Here is a 25,522-nt window from a genome sequence, read left to right on the forward strand (position 1 = left end):
TTGTCCTTGTTTCTTAGCCATTAACTGGGGACAATTATGCCTCGTGGAGTCGTGCCATGTTGATCGCGTTGTCGGTAAAGAATAAGCTAGGGTTCATTGATAGATCCATTGGAAGGCCGACAATTGGTGATCCGCTTTTCAATGCATGGACCCACAACAATCATATAGTCATTTCTTAGATACTCAATTCGATGTCCAAGGAAATTTCGGCTAGTGTGATTTACTCAGAGTCCGCACATGAGATCTGGATAGAGCTCAAGGAATGCTACTAGTAGAGCAATGGACCTCGTATATTCCAATTGTGACGTGAACTGATGAATCTAACTCAAGGTCAACTTTCTGTAAGCTCCTATTTCACTAAGCTTAAGACAATTTGGGAAGAACTTAGCAATTATAGGCCTATGTGCTCGTGGGAAGTGTTCTTGTGGAGGTACTAAAGCTCTTGCAGATCACTATCAAACCGAGTATGTCATGTCTTTTCTGATGGGGCTAAATGACTCGTTTGCGCAAGTTAGAGGTCAGTTGCTCCTTATGGATCCTATTCCTCCTATCAATAAAGTCTTTGCTCTTATATCTCAAGAAGAATATCAAAGAAATATAATTACCTTTGCTGGTGGGAATGAATCAATAGTGTTTTCTGTTAAACATGATGGGAGTAAACCTGGTTATGGTAAAATCATCAGGAGTGTCCTTTTTGTACACACTATGGGTTCAATGGACATACAATTGGTAAGTGTTACAAGTTGCATGGATATCCTCCGGGATACAAACCTAAACAAAGGATTAACCAACTTGGTCAGGCAAATTCTGCTGTTGTTAGTCAAGTTTCTGAATGTGTCCCTAATCAGCCTAAGAATCATGAAAGTTTTGGGAGTTTTATGCAGACCTTAAGTGCTTCTTAATATCAGCAATTGATGGGAATGCTCAGCTCACACCTTTCTGATGCTAAGACAGGCACAGAGGTTGATACTTCTCCTGATCAAGCATCAGGTACCTGCTTCTCTATTTCAGTTAATCCAGGGCTTAGTTACCCTAGGTATTGGATAATTGATTCGGGTGCCACAAATCATATATGTTGCAATCAGTCTTCTTTTGAGTATGTGAGGCCTGTTCAAAATGCTTTTGTTACACTGCCTAATCATGGTCAGATATTTGTAAATTTCATTGGGACTATGAGGATTAACTCTCACCTAGTACTTGAGAATGTACTTTATATGCCTCATTTCAAATTCAACTTGATATTTGTGAGTGCATTGACTGGGAAGAACTCATTGTCTCTCAGCTTCTTTAATCATGCTTGCATTATTCAGGATGTGGACCACCTGAGGATGATTGGCAGGGGTAATCTACTTGAAGGACTCTTATGTTTTGGATGCAAACTCAATGGGGCTTGGCAGTCCAAATGTAACTAAGGGCTGTACTCCTTATGTTTCTGTAGTTAATATGGTTGGTAGCCATACTTGGCACAGTAGGTTAGGCCATCTTTCTTTTAAAAAGTTGGTCCAATTGAAGGATGCGTTGAATTACACATGACTACAAGAAGACTGATATACCTTGTTCAATTTGACCCTTGGCTAAACAGAGACAATTATCTTTCATTTCTAATAATCATTTGTCTAAGTCTGCATTTGAGCTTATCCATTGTGACACTTAAGGTCCATACCATGTTACTTATGCTGGGCATAGATATTTTTTGACTTTGGTGGATGACTGTACACGGTTTACTTGGGTTTTTCTCATGAGGCATAAATTTGATGCTAGATCTATTATTCCCAAGTTTTTCTCACTTGTTGAGACTCAATTCCATACAGTGATTAAAAGGTTTTGGTCTGATAATACACCTGAGTTTCTGTTTACTGATTTCTTTGCTTCAGAAGGGGTTGTTCATCAATTCTCCTGTGTTGAGAGACCTGAGCAAAACTCAGTTGTAGAACGTAAACACCAGCACCTTCTTAATGTGGCTAGGGCCTTATATTTTTAGGCTCGGGTGCCTATTAAATTTTGGGGAGAATGTGTCCTTGCTGCTGCATTTCTGATAAACAGAACACCAGCCTCTGTTTTGCAAAATCAATCCCCTTATCAACTGTTATACCATTCCCCTGTTGACTATGATTTCTTTAGAGTATTTGGCAGCCTATGCTTTGCTTCTACCTTGCCCTCTCATAGAACCAAATTCCACCCTAGAGCTACAGCTTGTGTTTTATTGGTTATCCTCCCGGTATGAAAGGCTACAAGCTGTATGACATAGCCACTAAAGCCATTTTTGTTTCTTGAGATGTTTTCCATGAACACATTTTTCCCTTCCATTCTGCCACTACTTCTGATGAAGTGATGAATCCCTTTCCTAACCTTGTTTTGCCCAAGCCAGCTCCTGACTTGCCTTGTACAATCCTCCCTTCACCTGATCCTATTGCCTCTCCTGGTTTAGCTGAGGATCATGTTATCCTCTCTAATCCTCAGCCTCCTGCTTTGTCTTCTCTTCTTGTCCGTAGGTTTGCTAGAGCCACAAAACCTCCTTATCTACAAGAATTTCATTGTAACCTCTTGGCTAGCAAACCACCACCCCTTGCTCAGGCACTGTATCCCTTGCACCAATACCTCTCTCACACCATTCTTTCTTCTTCTCATAGATCTTTTCTTCTTACAGTGTCTTCCACGTTTCATCTGGCTGTCCAATATGCTCATTGGAGGCATGCCATGGCTGCTGAGTTAGAGGCTATGGAGCAAAATAACACTTGGTCTGTTACCCCTCTTCCACATGACAAACATTCTATTGGCTGCAAATGGGTATATAAGATCAAGTACAAATTTGATGGCACCATAGAGAGGCATAAAGCCCGTTTAGTGGCCAAAGGGTACACAACAAGAGGGCTTAGACTTTCTTGACACTTCCCCCCCCCCCCCCCCCCCCCGGTTTCCAAGCTGGTAACAGTCAAAGTCCCACTTGCTCTTGCTTCTATTCACAAGTGGTCTCTAGTTCAACTTGATGTTAATAATGCTTTTTTAATGGTGATCTTTTTGAGGAGGTGTACATGGATCTTTCCCTTGTCTATCAGCCTCAAAATCATGCTTATTCTCAGGGGGAGAGGTTAGTATGCAAATTACACAAGTCCATGTATGGCTTAAAACAAGCCTCCCGCCAGTGGTTTTCCAATTTTTCTAGTGTCCTTGTTCAACATGGTTTTCATCAGTCTCGGTCAGATTACTCTCTGTTCACTAAGGGTATTGGTAATTCATTTGTGGCTCTTCTTGTTTATGTTGATGACATCTTTATCATTGGTCCTAACATTGCAGTCATAGATTCTCTCAAGGTATTCCTTCACGGTCAATTTAAGCTTAAGGACCTTGGCCTGTTAAAGTACTTTCTTGGTTTGGAAATAGCTCAATCTGCCAAAGGTATATTTTTCTCTCGAAGGCACTATACTTTACAGCTCCTTGAGGATACTGGATTTTTTGCTTGCAAACCTGCTTCTTTACCTATGATTCCCAACACCAAGTTAAGTTCTTTTGAGGGGGATTTACTTGAGGATCCTACTGTGTATGGGAGGCTTATTGGTAGAATACTTTATTTTACTATCTCTAGGCCTGATATTACTTTTGCTGTTCACAAGCTCAGCCGATTTGTTTCTCAACCTCAACAGCCTCACCTTGATGCAGCTCATCACATTCTCCAATATTTGAAGGCTGCTCCTAGTCAAGGGTTATTTTTTTCAGCTTCATCCTCTCTTCAACTTTGTGCCTTTTCTGATGCTGATTGGGGCTCATGTCTAGACTAAGGAAATCTGTTACAGGTCTCTGCATATTCCTTGGGGAGTCCTTGGTCTCCTGGAGAGCAAGAGCAAAGAAGCAGAGCACTGTCTCCAGATCTTCTGCTGAAGCTGAGTATCATGCTCTTGCCTCCACTGCCAGTGAGCTTGTGTGGCTTACTCAACTTTTGTTGGACTTCCAGGTCTCTTCTCTTGCTCCTGCTCTACCTTTTTGTGACAACCAAGCAGCCGTACGCATAGCTACTAATCCTGTTTTCCATGAGCATACAAAACACATTGAGCTTGATTGTCATTTTGTTCGGGTCAAGATTGCTGATGGAATCCTCAAGCTCCTTCCTATTCGCACTCAGCATCAACTGGCCGATGTGCTTACTAAGCCTCTCCCAGCTGCTCGGTTGTTTCCTTTATTAGCCAAGATGGCCATTCTTGATATTCATGGTCCATCTTGAGGGGGAGTAACAGATATTAAACGTATTTTTTGTTATATGGTTTGTTTGTACAGTTAGTTAGTTCATTGGTTGGTTAGTAGCGGTAGTTGACAGTTAGAGCAGGGCATTACATTTTATGTATTTAAATGCTGCAAGCAGCTTATTTCCTTTGAATGAGAATGAGCTATTTTTCATCTCCTTTGTCTCAATAATTTGAATGTTCTTGAGCAGAGATTGTATATGAGGTGTACTACTTCCTACTGAGGCTGCAGTCCTATTTGGGGATAGTGTTGATCATTGCCTCCAGTTTGGGGTCGTTACACTCTTCCTCTCAATTTTATGATGTGATATATTGTTTGTTTTCTGGTTCTTTTATTTCTCCCAGGGGGAATAAAAAATTATCCACTGATTACGAGGTTGTAAAACTCAATTCTCATCAGAAGGATGGTAAAGGATTTCCTCATTTACCTTGATCGCGTTATTTGCTAATGTTAAGATTTTCTTCCTCGAATTTTTGTATTGCAGTTGGTTGAAAGTGAGTATTTGTGGAAGCTTCATGATTTATATAATAATGAAGCAAAAGCTTCAGACAACATCCGACTTGTTCCAATGGGGAAAGAGACAATTTTATGTGTGAAGTCAAAACAATTTGTCATGCATTGCAGTGCAATGAAAGATGAAATCAAACTTGTAAGGCATATCTATTCTTGGAAAAATTACTAGGAAAAGTAGAGGCTTATTTCCTTTCCTACTCAGTTTTAACATTTATCCAGCTATCAGAACCCTTCAAAATTTTTGAATTTGACTTTTGGAGAAGGCCAGAAAGCCAAGGAAAAACCAAGGTCCACATAAAGGCAATTAATGATGGTACAGTTCATGCTGTTATTTCATGGTATACATTTTGGTACAATAATTAATGCATCCTTGCCACAAATTTATTAGGATGATTTCCAATAAATTGGTTCTATTTTCAGGTGGAAACTTCAGCTTGATTGTGAAGGAAGAATCATTTATTCCACTGGTCCAAAATGGATAAGGTTTCTATTTAGCATGAATTCACAATCATCATTACCTAGTGAGTGAAGGTGCTTGTTTATTTTTTCAGTTTGTAAGTGAAGGCATTCTAAGGTATCAGCCGCCTCCACCCCCCCCCCCCCCCCCCCCCCCCAAAAAAAAAAAGAAAAAAAAAGTGGTATTCTAAGTTTCTTCAATTATCATGTGTTGGAGGTGAGTTTGGGAGTTGTAAGTGAAGGTGTTATAAATTAGTCTCTGCAATTATCATGTACTGCAGGTGCATTTGGGAGTAAACTTAGGAAATGAATCAGTTTTAGAAATATTATCTGCTACTGCTGTCTCCCCTATTCAAGGTTGTTGGGTTGGGAGCAATGGAGTGAAGGCCAAAAATATTTCTGAAGTAATGAAGCATTTTGGTTTTTATGCTCCTTGTTGGCCATCATGACTGATTTATATTGTATATATACTTCTAACAACATGAATGGTGGTGTTGGTTGGAGGTACTTTAACTGAAAATTTGAACTCCATGTTCAATGCTTTAATGCATATTACAGTTCTATGTATTGCGCTAATGGAAATATTCCGTTTCCCTGTTCTTTTGGATATCAGAGAGATGGTTTAACTTTTTTTTATTCTTTTGTTAAACATTTTGAATGATCTATACATGCCTTTTGATATATATATATATATATATAGGAAGATAATTTTTTTGTGCATGGAGGTTGGACAGGGTTTTACCTCTGTTTAAGGTAGCCCTTATTCCTATCCTATTTACCTATCCCCAGGGGGAAAAATCTATGCAAGAGTTAACTAGAGGTATTGTATTCATAAGCTTCTTTCTGATTCAGCCTGGGAAGTATATGCATCTTCATCTAAAAGCTTACAATGGATAACAACTCAATAGTATCTGCATATTGTGGGATCCAGTTTTTGTATAGAGATGAACTAAATACAAAATTTGTTCAGATTCTTTGCGTATGTAATTTCAAGCTCAAGTGATGAACTGGGCATTTTTAATTTTTTTTGTAGTTATTCTTGAGCATGGATTTTTGTTGATAAAAAAAAATCAAAAGACTTTGTGGAGACCTGTGTTTTTGGTCACTGTGATAAACTGGGCAGTCTTCTTTTTCTGCATCCAATTAATATAAACTCTTCCACTTGGATTTTAATAAAAAGAATAGACCAACACTTGTATCGTCAAATTTTTTTAATTTCTTTTGCTTGTCTAGGTTCAATGGATTGGTGTGATCACTGGAAACAATGTGTATACTTCATCCCAGGAAAAGGTTTGTCCGTGTCCAAGGACGAAGAGCTTCACTTACATGCATATCATAATGACATCAGTATCTCATATAATTTGGAGAGTCAAGACCTGGATACAGAAACTCCTTGTGATGAATTTGCTAGAGATAATCAACTGATTCTATCACCAGAAAGAGTTGCAATTTATGGAGATAACAATTGGAGATGCTCCATGATAGAAGCTGTTAAAAAGGCTGTAAGATCTCTCTCCCTTTCTGTGATTTGTGCATAAAAAAAAATGCTGTCAGAATTACTGTCAGTTTAATTTGTTCAAATGCCCAAATAATATGATTACAATATTATAGTTGAATTTTACGATTCTTTCTTTCTCAGTGTCCCCTTTGAAGATTTGAACAATAGGTATAGTCAATTATGTTTCTGCTTCTACTTGCTCATTAATTATTATTTTGTAGAACTGTATATGGTCATTCATAGACATTTGTTCTTTCCTGCTTGAGTATCAAATTACAGAATCTGCTTTCCTGCAAACATGAGTTGTGCAAACAAGGAGTGATGATGGATGAGTGATTAGTGACATTTGCTCATACTTTAACATATAATATTTTTTTCCCTCCTGAAATTTGAAAATTTTAATTGTAAACCACATTTTAATATTGGACGATGCCTGTGAAGTAACTTTCATACAGATATGAATCTTGTAGAGTGACAACTTAGTGTACAAGCAGTTGGATTTTGTTGAGCTAGCCTGTAATGTTTGGGAAGAGGGAAGGTTAATGCATGGAGGTGTTGCTCTGGACTAGGAAGCATCTGTGGGAGAGAGAGAGAGAGAGAGAGAGAGAGAGAGAGAGAGAGAGCTCTGACACCAAATTTGATGGGGGATTGCCAAAAGATTGGAGAAGAAAGTAGGGGAAGAAAAGAAGTAGAAGACGCTTAAGAAAGGAGAGAGAATAATTGGGAAAAAAAGAAACAATATCACTTGTATTTATTAATCAAAAGAGTGATTAGGAAAAATCTAATCCTAACTGTAACATCATTATGAATTCCAATCCTATCATAACTATAATCACTTGTCCAAAAAAAAAATAAAAAAATCGTAACTATAATCATCTAATCAAAATAAAAATGGAAAGATCAACTTGTCTAAAATATAACAAGATAAAACCTAATCTAAATCTAATCAAAATAGGAACTTTATCAGGATATCCTTATCACCAACCTTATGACGGGTCATCAAAAACACGCAGAGGTCTATGATAAAACCCTAGGGTTTTTTGGGGGAAATTTGGAACAATTGGGAAGGAAATGGAAATTAAGAGAAGATTTGATCTCTTTGAGGGGATCAACCTCCGACTAGGCCAAAGGCTGAGTTGTATTTGATTGCTTAAGAAAAATAAGCTAGAGGCAATGCAGATATACAGAGTTCTTAGTCCTCAGTCTATTAGGATTTGTTTCCCTAATCAGAAAGCGAAACAATTAAGGTATGTAATCTAATTGAATCCTTTGAACTTAAGAAATCACAATCAAAGAGAACCCATGAAAACATCTAATCTGATCAGTCACTAAAATTAAGGATTCCTAGCCATAATCAACTAGGATTTGCAATCAAAAGTCAAAGATAATAATCAAATACCTAAAATTAAGGAAATCCTAATTGTCTTTGTTCAGTTAAAGATGTGGTGAAATTCAAGCTTGATTAAGCCTATTATCACTATGGATCAGAGCTTGATAGTGCATTCACTGAAACCATATCTCTCCTCTTTATCTAGATATTGATTTGAAATTGTTGTGTCCAATAGCATTTGGCTCGAAGAATTAAGCTGCAATTGGACTCTAGAATTACATGCTTAGCCAGCACCAACACTTGGAGAGGAAAGAGCCAAAGTTCATGAGAGAAAGATTGATCTGGATTCCTCAAAATCACGCATTGATGGAATGCTATCTTATTTCCATTTACTGCTGTGGCCCAGAGGATTCATGGTGCTTTTAAGTCAAAAAGCAACTTGCAGATGGATATAAATGTCAACCATTGACATACGTATCTAAATTGGATATTGGGATAATTTTTATTGATGATTTTAAAGCAAAAGAAGCTCACATTTAATAACAATAATTTTTTTTACTTTGTCACGTGGATGAGGGAGATAAATCTTATTTTTTTACTAAGTTTTATTTAGTGTTATAGTATATTTTGAATAACATCATCTTATTCCGGAATATTATGTGATAGAAATTATTTTGAATATTCACAATGTGCCCATGTACCCTTACAACTGTTGGTACATATCTCAGTACCCTAAGATGGAGATCCACTGTGTTTACAAGCACTCATAGCTACCCCTGATGCTTGTTACTTCTTAAAATTCTTAGTGCCTATTTTCAGTTTTCATTTTCACTATTTTGACAATAAAACAAAAAATTGTGCTTGGTTACTATTCGTTTTTAAAATTTTGAAAATAGGAAAATGTGTTTTCATAATTTTCATTTTCTTTCTTCTCCCACACTCCTGGTGATTCTATGTTGTTGTCAGCAACCCTTGGAGTCATCAATAGCAGCTCCTAAAGATCTCTGGAAAGCTGCTATGGCTATTCCCAGACACCCATTGGTAGTTGCGTAACTCCCAGAAGGCCTTTGAACTTGTGCTAGGGACTCCTGAGTTGTTCTCAACTCATATGAGTAAAAGCCATTGGCGGCAGAGGGGTGGGTGGGTGGGAAAAATGGAAACACACATACAAAATTGGAAGCAAAAACAAAATTGTTGAACATGTTAAGTTTTTATTTCCTTAAAAGAAAATGAAAATTGAACACATAAAAAATATGAAAATGAAAACCGAAAACTGGAAGCCCTGTCATACGCCTCCTTGGTATCTAGATGGTGAAAGTAGAAATGCTCTCCCAACTTGCATCTTTTGTTATCTATGCTTGGCAGGTTATCGGACTCTTCCTAATATAATACTCCACTTTTATGTTTCTTTGATTTTTCATTTTTGTCCATCATTATTGGTTCTTCAATATCATTTGTTTACTTGCAGGTGCAGGGAAAAATTTCTCCATTATGTGTTGTTGCAGATGATAGTATTTTCTTAACAGTTGCCATTGCTTATCTCTGCAAAACATCACATGTAATCTCATTATTTCCGGGGCTGCGAGAAAAAGGTGCCAAATATTTGGAAGCTGTTGCTGTTGCAAATGGTTGCTCAATGGATCAAATTAGAGTTCTTGAGAAGCGGAAAAACAGCTTGACCATGCATGATACTCGTCAAAGAAAGGTTATTTCCTCCCAACCCAGCTTGTATGTCAAGTCTGAAGCTGCGCTTTTACTTCTTGGGAGCTTTATCTGTGCAATGTTCTGTCTTCATCTTCCAGTTTGTATACCAAACTAGATGCTATGCAGTTAGCGTTTTGAGTTTTTGCTACACAATATTATGTGGTGGCCAAACTATAATAGCTAGTAATTATTGTAGGATTGCAGTTGTTAGTTTCTTAGTTATAATTTTCCAAATTGTTTGACATGCCAATTTTCCTTCATTTTTAATATAATACACTTGATTACAAAAGCTGCTTTAGACATTATGAAATTTAAACTCTGCACTTTGGGGATTTTATGTCTCTGCAGGTTGAGCTCTTGGTTGGAGAACCATTTTATTATGGGAACGATAATGTGCTTCCATGGCAAAACCTGCGGTTTTGGTAAATAACACCACTTTTATTTGTGTTTCTATGGCATGTTTTGATTTCATATCTAGTAGTGTGGCTGAGCAAGAAACAATGATTTCAGCTTTGACCGAGAATGTTAATGCTTATGTTTTTGTGAGAAAAGCATTTGCAACTACGATTCTGCATGCATTGATACCTAAAATGACATAAGAGTCACACTTCACATACTTTTGAGTGATAGGATTTTGGAAGTTTACTTATACAACTTTAATTCAATGTTTAACTCATTGAGATTTTGTTCAGATTTTTTTTATCATCATGGTGTTTGGCATCTATTTCTAATTTGAATGTGTTCCATGCCTCTTTAAATTAGCAAACTTGCACGTGTGGCATTCTTGAGTAGGATACTTTTTATGCTAAGGAAGAAGCATTGGTAGAGTGCAAAACGCTAATGAATGCCAGAGTTGTAACTCAATGCTTATTAAAGTTTCATTAAATGATATATTAGGGTGATAAATGTTATCTGACATGTATATTATTAAAGTGAGATTTTATTATAATTATATTTGAATAGTTGTGGATGAATAAATTCAATAAATTAGGAGATTGTCCCTTTAGTTATAAGTTGTCCAGCATGGATAGTGCTTTACTTCCAACTACATGCGGTTTGGATTTGGATTCTGTAAGTATTAGAAAATTCCCTAATGATTTGTACTTTTATTGGATTTTTTCAAAGTAATATGTCAGATTAGGCCTTCACCATATAATTGATTCCTATTATAATCTTCTTTAATTGAACATCAATGTAGCATTGCAAATAATCAATGTTCATTTCACCAGTACCATGTATAATCATCTAATCTCCATTCCAATGGCCATCTCCATTTTTCCAACATTTTTCTATTGTTGGAATTGTTGGTCTTTGGTAATTAAATATAGTTTTCTAAATATTATTTTGACATTGTAGAATGATTCTTTTTCATCTTTTTTATGATATGGTTACATTACATGAAAAAAATATAAAGTCAAAATCCAGAAAATAACTCACATAAAACACATACTTGACTTTTCTACATGAATTAGGAATGCAATTTCAAACAAAATTCAAGTACTTGTAGGTTAATTCCCTGGATATATCTAAAACTATTTGCATAATTATCTAGATCCAAATTTATTTTCTTATTTTAAATGTGCCGTTTTGATTGATTTTTCGTTGTAACACAATTAATTAACATCCTTATTTATTTTCAGTCACCCACAGTGGCAGATCCACGTGTGAGTTGCCCTGGGCTTCAGCCCACAATTTTTTAATATAAAAAATTATTTTTTAAATGTAAAAAAATAATTTTTAATAATAACTCAGTAAAAAAAAATACAGCTCATCCCAAAATCTATGATGTGCAGTTCTACACCTCAAAAAAAATTTCAGCCTCCCCCTATATAGATTTCTGGATCTAACCCTGGTCACCCAATTAGAATATTGCTTGAATTAACTATAAAATGAAAAAAAAAATTTCTTGCTGCAATGTTTAAGTAATGAAAACCAATAATACTTTGTGTTGTGGCTGGAGAGAGAGGGTGAGAGAGTAAATGAAAATGTGATTTTTGATACATTGGATGGGGGGATAGAATGGACACTGATGGAGAAGAAAAAAGATTGAGAAAATAAATAAATGAGAAAAGAAAGTAAAGCCATGTGTGCTTAGGTGGCTTAACTTCCATCTGTGAAAATTATTTTAGAAAAAATTTACTATGTCCACTTGTCAATTTCTAAAAGCTTATTAGATGGTCCTCTACTTTACTGAATACTGCACATTTGTTTGTCATGGCTGTTTGAATGGTCAGGCTAGACTTGCATGTGAACATTGTCACTGAATGGTCAGGCTAGACTTGCATATGAACATTGTCACCATCACAAGCCTTAATCCCACTGGGTGGGTAGGCATGCATATGAACATACATATAAGTATATTTGATAAGTCTTGCATCTGAGTTTGACCTTTTAGGAATTCAGCTTTGTTATTTCTCTTGAATGGGTAGTACCTTGGTATACAATAAGTGAAGACTCATATTTTGACTAAAAAGTCTTGTCATAGGAATTTATAAGCTAATTCTTAAGATGAAAATTACTAAGAGGTGGAGGTCATTCCATAAATGATGTTAAAGAGTTCTCTCTCCACATCAGATGATGGTGTGGATGCCTCCTAATTAAATTCCACGGCACATAAGTCATGACATATAACCATATTCTGTTTATGTGGTCTGCTAAAAGAAGTATGTTCTATTTTTTTGCTTTTCCATAATCCAATTTTTACTATTTACCTGAAAATTTCGTCCACACTTCAAAATGAACCCAAGGAAGGAACGGACTATGCTGGACCCTGTCCTGTCTGCTGATGCACTGATAATGCCTTGTAAAGGAATCCTGAAGGCTTCTGCAATGTCTCTTCCTGTTAAGTTTTTTATGGTTCTTACTTTTGACTTCAACCAAGTGCGTAGTCATATTATAAAGACTTACCAAACCTTGTTATGCAGGATATTTGGAGAAGTCGCCGTTACTTACGACAGATTGAAGGTTTTGATCATTCTGTAGTGAATGCCACCTTAGGGGCATGTGGTGATTCTCCTGACCCCCAAGGGATCCCTTGTCTACCCTTTTTTATCTGGCAGTCTGGGGAGAATAAGGTGATCAATTTATATTTGAAATGGAAAGTACATAACATTTGGAAAGATAGTGGTTACATTATAAACTGACAGCTTGGGGACCTGTATTGAATGCAATTGTTGGTACCATTTCAGGGTCTAAGTGAAGCAATTTCAGTCTTGGAGTTTGATTTCACCAAACCCATACATCCATGTCTTGGGAAAACCCAGGTATTATATTGCCATGTTAGCAAACTCTTTGTCCATGTAAAAGTGCTCGAGGATGCTAACAAAAAAATCTATCCAGGTTGAATTTAAAGAGGCCGGGATGTGCCATGGTTTTGTGCTCTGGATTGATTGGGTGATGGACATGGACAACTCGATTGTGCTTTCAAGAGGACCTGGTATGAATATGCTCAAATTCTATAGCCTATAAAATTTATGTATTTTACTCCTTATCACATTTACTCAAAACATTTTTATTGCTTTAGAAACTGCCTAATTCCCCAGCATAGGCCCTTTTGATCTGACTTTTCTTAGGTTCACCACCCCCCTCCCCTGAAGAAAGTTGAAGTGGTGTTCGTTAAGTAGTTCTATTTTATTTTTTATTTTTGGCTAAAAAAGCAAGCCCTTTCAAATTAAGTACAGAAAACTGATGTAGAATGGATATGGTATATTATGTGAATACATACTGATTAGAGGCTTATTTAGGGTTAGAAGGGTATGGAAATTTGTTGAAAAGGTTGGTGGGCAGTTTAAACGCAAAATAAGGATGAAAAAACGAATTTCAGGGGCTGAATGCAGGACCTGAAGCAGGAATCTAAAACTAAAGATTGAGAGAGAGAGAGAGCTTCTAGGCATCACACTGGAAAAAATAAATAGCGTGCTTAGAGAAAACTGTGGATAATTTTATTCCATTCAGAGTTCTGAAAAAAGAGATTGTAGTGGTATTTATAGAGCTCTAGTAATGCCATACCTATTAGGATTAGGAGAATCCTCTTTCTATTAAGAAAACTAAACAATGAAACTTACAATAAGATTAGGAAGAAACCATAAATAAAAACCTAAACAAAATTAGAGTTACCAGAAGACCTTAGGAGCTATTATGTAGAATGGAAAAATTTTCCCATTGCTTAAAACATCAAAACTAATTAATGAAACTCTCAAGAGGGCCTTTCTTCATCCGCCACATCTGAAATCAATGCTTAGAACCAACTTTAGGATGCCTCTTGTATGTCTTTAGAGGTCATTGCCAACATCCCCCGTTAAATAATGTAGTAGATAAGATATATGTTTACATTTTTATACAATACTTTCGGAAAGATACATAATGTTGATCTATTATAGGGCTACGTTATCATTCTTTTAATTGTGCTACAAAAAATGGAAAAAAAAGGGATGACGAGCCTATTTTCTTTTTTAGGAACTTTTCTCGTACTGTATTTTTTTTTTTTTCTTTTCAGTTGAAGTCACTGTTTCTTTTGGGCAAAAAATGCTAGTGCCGACTGCCGACCATCATTATCACAAGTCTTAATTCCACTATGTATGGGTAGTCATTACGGATGGTAGCTCTTGTGTCATATTTATGGAGGATAAGAAATAGTTACATGTGTGCAGAGCAAAGATACTGGAAACAAGGAGTGAAGTTATTGAGCGAGCCTGTGAGAGTTGGAAAGCATGGATCAGCAGAAATAGAGGCATCCCTCAATCCCTCGGATGGTGAACTCATCCACTTCAACTACACTTTCTTCAACTAAATTTCTCAACTTGCATTGACAAACCACTAGGCATTGTTTGTTTCAAAAAATTGTTTGTTTTTAAGAATAGCCATTTATGTTTTGAGAAATGACCTTTGAGTCCTTGTTGGTCTTCTTTTTTTTTTTTTAAATTTTAATTTTAAACGTAAATGGTTCTTTAATAATATTATCTTCCCAAAATAACATTATAATAAATAGAATAGAACCCAAAAAGTGAAAAATATAAAGAAGAAATATTATGTTGGAAATGGGGTTGTGTTGACAGGGGAGAAGGATGAGGACAAAAAGGGGAGAAGTTTCCGAGAAATTTCGCAGCAAAGGAACCAAAGTTGTCTGGGGGTTGGTTTGTTTGTTTGATTCGACGTTTCAGTAACATAATGCAATGCAATTCAATGAGAGCACGACTCGTGGCCGCGTCACTATCCCTTTCCGTTTCTGTCTTTCTTTCTTTCTTTATCCAGTGTTTTCGTTTGAGAGGAACACTTACTATATTTAGTTTAATTTAGCGGGTGTCTAACCCTAATTTGTTCGGGAGTTATCTCACCACTCACTTCACACTTTTTTGACATGATGATGATGATGATGATGATGAAGATGATGGTGATTGGGACAAATATTAAGGACTATATTTACATTCATTCTAAATATAAATATATATATATATATATTTGAATATGTTTAGTCAATTATATTATTTGAGTGGATGTTCATAATAATAATAATAATATAACAATACAATAGTAGTTATTTGGATTAATTATATTAATAATCATTTAATTTTATATTTTGTTACTATTTAATCACTAAATTTTAAAATGTTATTCATTAGTCACTGAATTTTAAAATATTACCTATTAATCACTAATATTTTAAAATTATTTTTTATCCATCACCCATAAATTTAAAATTCAGTAATTAATGAGTAAAGGGTGAGATGCGATTTTAAAATATTAATGATTAATAGGTAACATTTTAAAGTTTAGTAACTAAGTAATAACAGTTTTGAAATATTAGTTACTAACGGGTATTATTTTAAAGTTCAGTAATCAAATAATAACAGAATGTAAAGTTAAGTGATTATTAATGTAATTAATCGATAATTATTTTCACTAAACATATTGTTCACAAAACTTTCTTAGACCCCAAGGATTTTGATGTGTCATATTGTCCCTCCTTAGATTTCATCATTGTCTTCCCTTGATTTTTAGTTATAATATATAATAATTATATTTTGATAAGACAATAATAATGTTATGAGTATGAATGTAAATGAACTCTAATTAGTTTTATTTATATATATATATTTTTTATTTTAAATAAATTACTTAAGACCCGTTTTAAATATTACTTGGTATGGGCCACACACGGCAAGGCCTCATGATTTAGGATATTCCACGGCACATGCTTCCCTCCTCGCATGCTTTTCCATGAGTTGAAAGGGACGTATTTATTTATTAAATGATTAATTACACTTAATCACTATAATAATTAACTCTTCTTTTGATTTAACTAATAATTTCTTGGCACTTTTAGAATTTAACTCTTCTCCTTTTCTTTTCTTTTTTATTTGGATAAGTAATAAGTGTAAAAACGATCAAATCTGTTAACATAAACTTTTTATATGGATTCAGAGTGTTAGAATTCATATAGAGCTTAGATTAAAATTTGTAATTGAAATTGTTATTACATGAAAGCATGAATTTGGGTGTAGTTCAAAGATTGGCGAATTATTTATAGAAAAAAAACAAGCATTAGTAAAATTTATTGAAAGTTTAACAGACAATTCTAATACAAAACTATACCTTTTTGCTTGATAGTCTCAATTTTATAAATAAAGAGTAATTCTTTCGATTGAGATATGATAAAACTTCACTCACATTATATTTCTATTATTTCTAAATATTCTTTTGCAGACTGATTTAAATATCGAAAGGCTTGCCCGGGAGACACCCCGTGCCCCTGATTGTCTTTTGTTTTACGTGTTTATTGTAGATTAGAAGATTGAGATAGATAGTCTCCCGCAATTACAAATTTATTATTATATATAAACAATAACACTTATATAATATAATAAATATTAAAAATAATAAGTAAATAATATCTTAATATAACAAATAAATACTAATTATTAAAATAACGTGAAAGAGTGCTATTATGAGAGAACTCGCGAGTCTGCTGTGCAATCCATTTCACATTATGCTCCATCAGAAAAGAATGAGACATGTTATGCTTTTTATGAAAATATTATTTTAAACTATACATACATTTTTGTAATTTTTGTTTTGAACTTAGGAAAAAACTTCATTATTCTTATGTAAAAATTTTAACTTTTATAATTTCCTGATCCAATTTTATAAAAAGATTTAGTGGTTTTTTATTTTTAATAAATCAAAATAAATAAGTTTTCCCGTTCTAAAGCAAAAATAAATTCCTCTAAGGTCACTTTAGACATAAAATGTTACCTTTGTGTACTTTTTGGTATAAGAGGAAATTTTATTGATGATGTTAAAAATTGACGACCAATATGATTAATAAGAAGGGAACTAGATGGTAGAAAAAACCTTAATCAACATGCAAGGATGTTCGCAAATCGAAAAAAAGGACACAAGTGAGATTATCTCGAGAAAGTCATTTCAATACTTAAGTTAGATAAAGAGTGAAAGGATATACTAGATGGCTAGAGATAACATAATATTATGTGTAAATTAAATGCTCACCCAAGAATAGAAATCCTTCTCCTTTATAGCCATATGGAGATAACCTTTGCCTAAGGATTAGGTCTCATAATTTGGTGGTAGCTAGGAATCATTATCCTAGACAAACTAGAGGGATTAGGATCCTTATGTTGTTTTACTTTTGTATACTTAGTTTTGATGATGAAAAATATATTTTATTAAATCCCTAAGTCATGAATCAAGGTGGTGGTTTTCAACAAAAATCAATTTCAAGTGCTTTGTTAAAATGAAAACCAAAAAGATTTATGATTTTCTATATTAGTTGGAGATTTACAAAGTCAAGTACTTAGTCTTAAAAGAATCTCTAAAATGATTTTCAATTTAGCTTTGAAGTAAATTGTTCTAAGGCAAAAGACCATCTTGAACATAAATGTGTTTGATGAAAATCTAATCTTAAGTATGAAAATCATTTATGTTAATCTCATACTTCAGAATAAGCTTTCATATTTTGAAGCGTGCATAAAAAGTTTTGGCTCGAAACTTAAACGTATGAAAAATCATTTAGTTCATGCGTCATGTCTTGAAACTCGTTTTGATAACGTTTCAATATTTTTCTAAGTCTGGAAGACTAGCTCCTTATAAGGAGACATATATGAAAATGTTTCCTTTTTAGAAAACTAACTCCCGGTAATTCAATAGCTAACATTCATTAGTGATAAAATGATTTTTAATGAATTTTTCAAGAAATAGAAAGTGTATATCTTGGAGGTGGTAAAATCGTAAAATCCTAACTTCCTACTAAAATTCAAATTCTACTTTTTTATTCTTATGGATTTTGATTTTTTTGATATTTTTATTGAATCCAAATGGGGGGTACTTTCTTATTTACATTTATGTATTAAAGTAAATGGAAGATAAAATATAAATTAAACAAAACAAGGACATTTACTTGTGGTGATGTTTTGTATTAATCAAGTGTGCCTCTACATGTTATCTGTTAAGTTTCCAGATTTTCCAAGAAGATAGTTGACTATATTGTTTAGTGCTGTCGACTATGCATAAGGATAGTCGACTATGCTTGTTTAATCTGTCGACTATATATGGCCTCTGTCGACTATATTTCATTCTGTCGACTATTGTGTAAGGATAGTCGACTATGTTATTTCATCTGTAGACTATGTTTGTACATGATATTCAAAATTTTCTTTGTAATTTTTGATCTGTCGACTATGTAAAAGGATCTGTCGACTATGAGAAGTTTTGGTTGAACAATAGTCGACTATGCTTTTCTGTCTGTCGACTATGGCTAGTTTTATTTGATAAAATAGTCGACTAACCTATTTTCTCTGTCGACTATGTGTTTCACAGAAACTTACAATGGCTAGTTTTTCAATCTCCAACGGCTAGTTTCTCATTCTTCAATGGTCACAAACGGCTTGATTTCTCTTCAATCTTGTGGGAAGCTTATAAATACAAGTCATGGATGATTAAAAGAAGGCTAATGGACGAGAACGAATTGATTTGAGCTTACATTTTATATTCGTTTGTATTTACAGTGTTATGTGCTTTCATTGTTATACTTTTCTCTCCAATGCTTCGTTCTATTATTGTTAATACATTCATTTAAGTCTTGTTTAATCTTGAGAGACATTGTAACTAAGAGATTCATCTCTTAGATTATCTCACATTCTATATTTCTTATGCTTCCTAGCTTGTGTAGCTAGAGGGCCCATTTTGAGTGGGAGGTTTTGTAATTCCTAGCTAAATGCTAGAGGGCTTGCTTGTATAAGCAAGAGATTGTAATTCCTAATCTTGGACTAGAGGACCTACTTGGTTTAAGTAGGGGGTTTTAGTGGATTGTTTGCAAAATCTTTAGTGAGGAACTAAGGTAATGGATTAGGCTTGGGTTAAGCCGAACCACTATAAATCTTTGTGTTTCTTGTGCTTGTGCTCTTTGATCTATTTATCTTTCCAAGCATTTTGTTTTTCCTCACTTGGTTCACATATTTATTTTTTTGTAAACTTTCATCTGTCACTTTTAAATACTTCACGTTTTATTTCATTAAACCTCAATTTGTGTTAAAAAGCTTTTCAAGTTCAATTAAGTCTTTAAAATAACCAATTCACCCCCCTCTTGGTGTGTGCCATAGCACCTCCCGTTCTAACACCTTATATATATATATATATAACATTTTTCTAAGATTTAGGAGAAAAGGCCTAGTCCAAGTTAATCCCTAAATTTTAGGAATTTGATCCTGTGCAAGAAACACTTGCTTGCAAATCTATGAAAGCCTATTCGTTTGGGTTTTGAAAGGCACCTTGTTGAATACCGAGGCCAAATGTGACCTATTTTGTAGGCCGAGGCCAAGCTTGTGAGCCAAGACTGAGCGTGACCTGACTTAGGAGTCGATTCTTAAGCATTATCAAAAGTCTCCCACTTTCTTAGTTCAAGGTAATTGAAGTAGGGAAGTAAGAGTAACATCAGTTATTTGTAGCCAAAATTAGTTTTACATTTGTCAAAGTCTTGGTGGGTTAAGGCCTAGTTTAGCTGCTCAATATTGAGGCCAAGGTTGGCCTTCAAAATGTCATGGCTAAGATTAGTAATAGAAATGTCAAGGTCGAGATTGGTACTTTTGAAAATCTCTGGAATCTCAAAAGTTAGGGAGAAGAGATAATTGTCATGCCATTAATAACTTGCAGTTGCATGTAGCTTTCTGCTAGTCCAAGTCCCATTTGCTATCGAAGAGTGTGAAACACACACTTTCCCAATTTGGTCGTGGAAACCACATGCATTTTGACCTTAGTCACTAACCTTTTGAAAGAAGTCATGCCCATGATTAGCTGAGGTACTCCTGGGAATTCACATCGTCATCTCAACCTTCTTATATAAATAACACATAGCATACCAAGTCTTTTTCTTCTTCTCCAATGTTTTCTTCATGACTTTCCCTATTCCTTTATCTTCGACGATCTACTCTTAATTTTCATAATGTTCTCATCAAGCATTCGCAACGTTAAGAACATGGGATCAATTACTTGGGAGAAACACTTGGCTAAAGGGACAAAATGGATGCTGTTGAAATAGCAATAGAGTTTTTGATGAAGTATGAGGTCCCAAGAACATTGGTGGTGGAGTTTAATACCCATCTCTAGGCATCTTATCCTATCATCGGAAGAGTTTGCATCCCCCTATAGACATTCAATTTGAGCTTCAGACTTCCTTCTTGCTATCGTATTTGGGACTTTTTGCCCTACTTAGGGATGGCTTTTGCTCAATTTTACATTTATACATGGAATTACCTTACAACATTCATGATTTTGTGTTATGTTTCCAAGATTTAAGTTATACCTTGCTTTTTCTAGTATTAGTTCAACCTAGTAAGAGATTCAGGAGGCTGGATTTACTTTTCACTCAAACGTTGTTGTCATCCAAAATTCCCAAAGCATAAACCAAAGAGTTGATTCCGAGTGGGGGATTGAAGTATTTGAATGATTGGAATCATTCCTTTGTTTTTTAATTTGGCCTTGAGTTGATGATATTTCAAATGGGGTATGGTATGTGTTGAATGTGTGGACCATTCCTCGGTAACATAAGGCTTCGCTTAATTGCGAGGTGGGATAAGAGGTGATCCATCTTTTGAGTGCTCAAAGTACCTTTGGCCATTTCAAGAAAGGCATTTTTTATAGAGCCTTCCTCTAAAATTATGGATTATTAGGTAGGTATCGTAAGTCCTTTTTCTTTCTTTATTTCTTACTGGATCCTTTCTTTCTGCTTTGTTTTTTTTGGCCTTTTTCTTTCAAGTTTTTTGTTATACTCGAAAACTTTGTGCTTGTCCTTATTACCCATATTTCAAGTAAGGTCATTGACTTATTAGATTTGAAGGGGCCATCCCTACCTAGGGTCGTGGGGAAAGAAGGCCGAAGGAAGACTACTAATGTTGTCACTGAGGGAAAACCTAGTCATAAAAACTAGTCAAACCTAACTCGTTGGACAACTCCCAAAGAGAAATAAGGGGAAGCAAGCTACTTAGGCTAATCCTTATACCTTTGTTGCGGCGGGGTTCTTGAGGCTCAACAAATGAGGTAACATGGGAGACAAGTGGTTTCTAATGCTAAAGAAAAAGACGTTGACAAACCTAAGCTACCTCTGGTACATACTTCAAAGGCTTGCATCCTTGAAGAAACTACTACCAAGGCCCCTAAGAAATAACTAGAAATGGCTCCTATGGAAGACCTAGGAAGAGCCCTTAAAGAAGACTTAAAGATGGCCTTTATGGGAGACTTAAATGGGGCATCTAAAGAAGACTTGCATAAAGAATTAGTGCTCAATTACTTGGTTGCCCCTAATATGGAGGTCATATGTTCCTTCTTACCCCTTACTTAGTGTTAGTGCTCTAATGTAAGTTAGGTTCAGGGTCTCGACTAAGGTATGACCCTTATCTAGGTTAGAAAATGAGGGAGGTCCTAGGGTAATGGTTGAGGATGAAGTGGCCTAAGCTCTTAAAGTCAAAGTTATAGGTGTGTAAGAAGTGCCTCGCCATGAGGGTGCACTAATGGTTCTTAGTGAGCCATTTTTTTGTTACTATAGATGAGGAAGAGGAGAATGGTTCATTGACTCAAGGCACATATTCCTTTTCTTGGACAACAACTACTACCGCTTTGGGCCTAAGGGTTGATTGTCGAGATGAATGACTTGGGCAGTCGGTTTAGTAGAGTTGTGCCCCAATCTTCATTTGAAGGGTCTTAGATTACATGCCTTTATCTTATCCTCTCTTTAAATTTCTTTCTCTTTTCTATCACTTGGATTTGATGAGAGCTACCTCTTGACCCAATGTAGTTCGGATGCCTTAGCAACTATTAGCCTTTTCTTGATGCCTTTTTGTAACCAAGTTGTTTCTTATTTATTGCCTCTATTTTGAGAGTGATCATAGGGGCACACCTTTGGGTGTGTGGGATGGTGTTTTCTAGGAAGTTTTGAGGTGAATCTCGAAGAGAGGCTATGTGTGTTGCTAAAATGGGGCACCATGCTCATGATTCTAATAGGTAACATTTTTGCGAACCATGTGGTTTGTTGCTAGCTAGCTAGGTTGATAGCCCTTTTCCTTGGCAAGTAAAGTGGTCGAGTTAGTGATCATTGATTTGGAATAACAAGTATTGTTCAATAGTTGTAAGAACATTATACGTAGCGCACTTATTTAAACAAAACATTTGATGTATTAGGTTGGGATCTGAACTAGTTGCAAGCAAGGATAGATATTGTAAATTAACAATGGTTTACTAAAATGTTTAAATAAATACTAAAGATAAGACTTCTTTAGATTATCCAAGGCCTAGGCATGCAAAAGTATTTTCTCCTTTGAGGTTTGGAGTTTGTAAACCTCAGGCCTGATTACTTTGGTAATTTGGCATGGTCCTTCACATTTTACAACTAGCTTATTAGATTCTTTGGGTGTGTTAGACACTTCAGCTTTATAGACGACACAACCTCATTCATGGGTTTTTTGTGCTTGAACCCTTTTATTATAGTATCGAGCAATCCTTTGATGGTTGGTTTCTTGTTTGATGCTAATAGTATCATGTACTTCCTCGAGTGGGTCAAGGTATGACCATAAACTTTGATAATTCTATTTAGGGTTATAGTTTATGACTTAATGGCTTGACAGGCCAATTTCTACTAACAAAAGGACTTCGATTCCATAAACTAGAAAGAACAAGGTTTTCCTCATGCCTATTCGGGGAGTAGTTTGGAAGGCCCAAAGTAGTTGTGAAAGTTCATTTACCTATAAGCCCTTTGTGGAATCTAGTATAACCTTAAGCCATTGAAGTATACTTTGGTTGATCATTTCGGTTTGACCATTCACTTGGGATGTCCAAAAATTAAGAATCGAAGCTCGATGTGATATGCTTCACAAAACTCATGAAAAGGCTTCCTAGTGAACTAGATATTATTGCCTGCCATAATAAATTCTTAGAATTCCAAATCTACAAATAATAAAGTTGTTGAGAGAGTCTTGGACCTTACCAGATGTGATTTGAGAAAGCTTTAACTTTTACCCACTTGGTGAAGTAGTTGACTATTGCTATAAGATATCTTCGTTGTATAGTGACCTAAGGAAGTGGCCTGATAATATTAATTCCCCACTAATTGAATGGCTATGAGAAAACAAGTTGGACATTGGTTGGGTAGGGGGTGGCTCCAATTGAAATGATGTTGGTAGCTAGTAGTTTGTTGGCATTAGTGAAAAGAGTTGGCCAATAGTAGCCCTTGTGAAACACCTTAAAAGCTAAGGACTATGCCCTAGAGTGTCCTTCACATGCATAATTTGTTTCTTGAGGAGCTAAGCATCATAACAGGGGGTGAGTGAATGACTTGTGACATAGATTCTTCTACTTCAAAATGTAGTGTGCTACCTTCTTTTATAGATTTAAAGCTTTGACTTGAGATTTAGGTAACATATTGTGGTCTAGATATGATATGATAGGATCCATCCAACTAGTGCCTCATATTCAACCTTAATGTTAGTTGCTTCAAATAAAAATTATAGGGCATATTCATATGGTATGCCTTAGGAAAGACTAAGACTATTCCAACTTTGGTGGTTTGGACCTTGAAGATACATTAACATGCAAGATCCAAGTTGTGTTTACCATATTCGAGGATCATTTTGTTCTTCGTCAGACTTGGTGAACTTAGTAGTAAAATCTGCCAAAACTTGTGCTTCTAGAATATGTTGTGGCATGAATTGGAGGTTAAACTCACTAAGTTCTACCACCCAAGATAACATTTTGCCAGCGAGGTTAGGTCTTTGAAAAAAATTTCACAGAAGGTTGACTTGTGAGTACTATTATGGTGTGTGCTTGGAAATAATGATACAACTTCCTTACCGTGATAACAAGTGTTAATCCTAATTTCTCAACTAATGAGTACCTAGCTTAGGCTCCTTAGAAGGCTTGACTGACGTAGTATATGAACTTGTGTGTTTGTCCCCCTCCTCGTGTAAGTATAACACTGATATTATGATCCCTAGTAGAGAGATACACTTAGAACTTATCACTTGGTTCAGGCTTGGTTAACAAAGGCGAGCGTACCGAGTACTGCTTAAGCTTTTCAAAGGTTTCTTGGCATTCATGATTCTATGAGAAGGTTTGCTCCCTTTTAATGATATGAAATAAGGTCAACATCAATCACTTGAGCATTATATGAATCACCCAATGGCATTGATCTTTCTATTTAACTTTTTGACATCTTGGATGTTTTGGGGAGGACACATATTGAGAACTGTCTTTATCTTCTCTAGATTTCCTTTGATGCCTTGGTGGGTGACCATATATCCTTGAAACTTGCTTGACATAATCCCGAAAGCTCACTTCTATAGGTTTAGCTTCATGTTAAATTCTTGAAGAGTAAGGAAGATTTCTTCTAGGTCGCTAACATGTTCTTTAGGCTTTGCCTTTCTTGTGAGGAGGTTATTAACATATACCTCCATATTCCTACCTATCTGATCTTTAAATATTAGATTCACTAATCATTGATAAGTCACTCCAACATTCTTTATTCCAAAGGGCATAACCTTGTAATAATATAGCCCTCGATTTGTAATGAAAGCTATGTGTTCTTCATCTAGTGTCCACATCTTAATTTGGTTGTAGTTAGAGTAAGCATCCACAAGTTGGTCTACCTTTGATAATGGGAAAGGGTCATTATGGGAGGCTATGTTCAAATCTATGAAGTAGACACACATATGTTAATTCTCATTAGGTTTCCTCACCATATAATTACATTAGATACCTACCTGGGTGAATGTAGCTTGTAGATAAAAGCTTAGCGACTTCTCCTATGATTATTTTTTTGTTTCTCTACTGAGAATGATCAACATTTTTGGATAACTAGCTTATCTCAAGGTTAAGGTTCAACTTATGTGCTATCACTTTCAGGGAAATTCTAGGCATGTCTGACGATTGCCATGAAAAAGTGTTGCATGGCTTCGCAGAAGACTTATCAAATTTTCTCAAAGATTATCCGAAATTGATGCATTGATCTTCACATCCTTGTTAGGTTTGTCTTGGGATAGGGTTATTGATATCAATTCTTTAATGAGAGTTAGAGATAATAACCTATATTTTTGGACTCGTTCATACCTTTTGATAGTTACCCATAAGGCTACAATCACAAACCATGGCTTTGTCACCTGCCATGACTCTTATCCCAAATTTTGTGGGGAACTTAACTTTAAGGTGAAACGTAGATATAATAGCTTCTAAGGAATTCAAGGTTAGTCTCCTGAGTATCGAAATAAACATACTCGAGGTTTTTACCACCA

At 35.3% G+C, this 25,522-nt stretch overlaps 1 protein-coding gene across 1 annotated transcript in view; it reads left to right on the forward strand.

Annotated features, from left to right (window-relative positions):
* The window catches only part of LOC127812686 (protein arginine N-methyltransferase 7), a 39,721-nt gene extending 25,093 nt beyond the window's left edge, over positions 1 to 14,628 (forward strand). The window contains exons 4-14 of the mRNA XM_052353190.1: positions 4,721 to 4,885; positions 4,969 to 5,087; positions 5,170 to 5,270; positions 6,439 to 6,707; positions 9,502 to 9,738; positions 10,086 to 10,159; positions 12,485 to 12,578; positions 12,662 to 12,811; positions 12,926 to 13,000; positions 13,077 to 13,173; positions 14,387 to 14,628. Of these exons, the coding sequence (XP_052209150.1) occupies positions 4,721 to 4,885; positions 4,969 to 5,087; positions 5,170 to 5,270; positions 6,439 to 6,707; positions 9,502 to 9,738; positions 10,086 to 10,159; positions 12,485 to 12,578; positions 12,662 to 12,811; positions 12,926 to 13,000; positions 13,077 to 13,173; positions 14,387 to 14,526 (1,521 nt within the window). The 3' untranslated portion in view covers positions 14,527 to 14,628. The remainder of the gene's footprint in view (positions 1 to 4,720; positions 4,886 to 4,968; positions 5,088 to 5,169; positions 5,271 to 6,438; positions 6,708 to 9,501; positions 9,739 to 10,085; positions 10,160 to 12,484; positions 12,579 to 12,661; positions 12,812 to 12,925; positions 13,001 to 13,076; positions 13,174 to 14,386) is intronic.
* Positions 14,629 to 25,522: the final 10,894 nt, after the last annotated feature.

This window comes from Diospyros lotus, chromosome 11, assembly GCF_014633365.1.
Source record: "Diospyros lotus cultivar Yz01 chromosome 11, ASM1463336v1, whole genome shotgun sequence".
Taxonomy (NCBI): Eukaryota; Viridiplantae; Streptophyta; class Magnoliopsida; order Ericales; family Ebenaceae; genus Diospyros; species Diospyros lotus.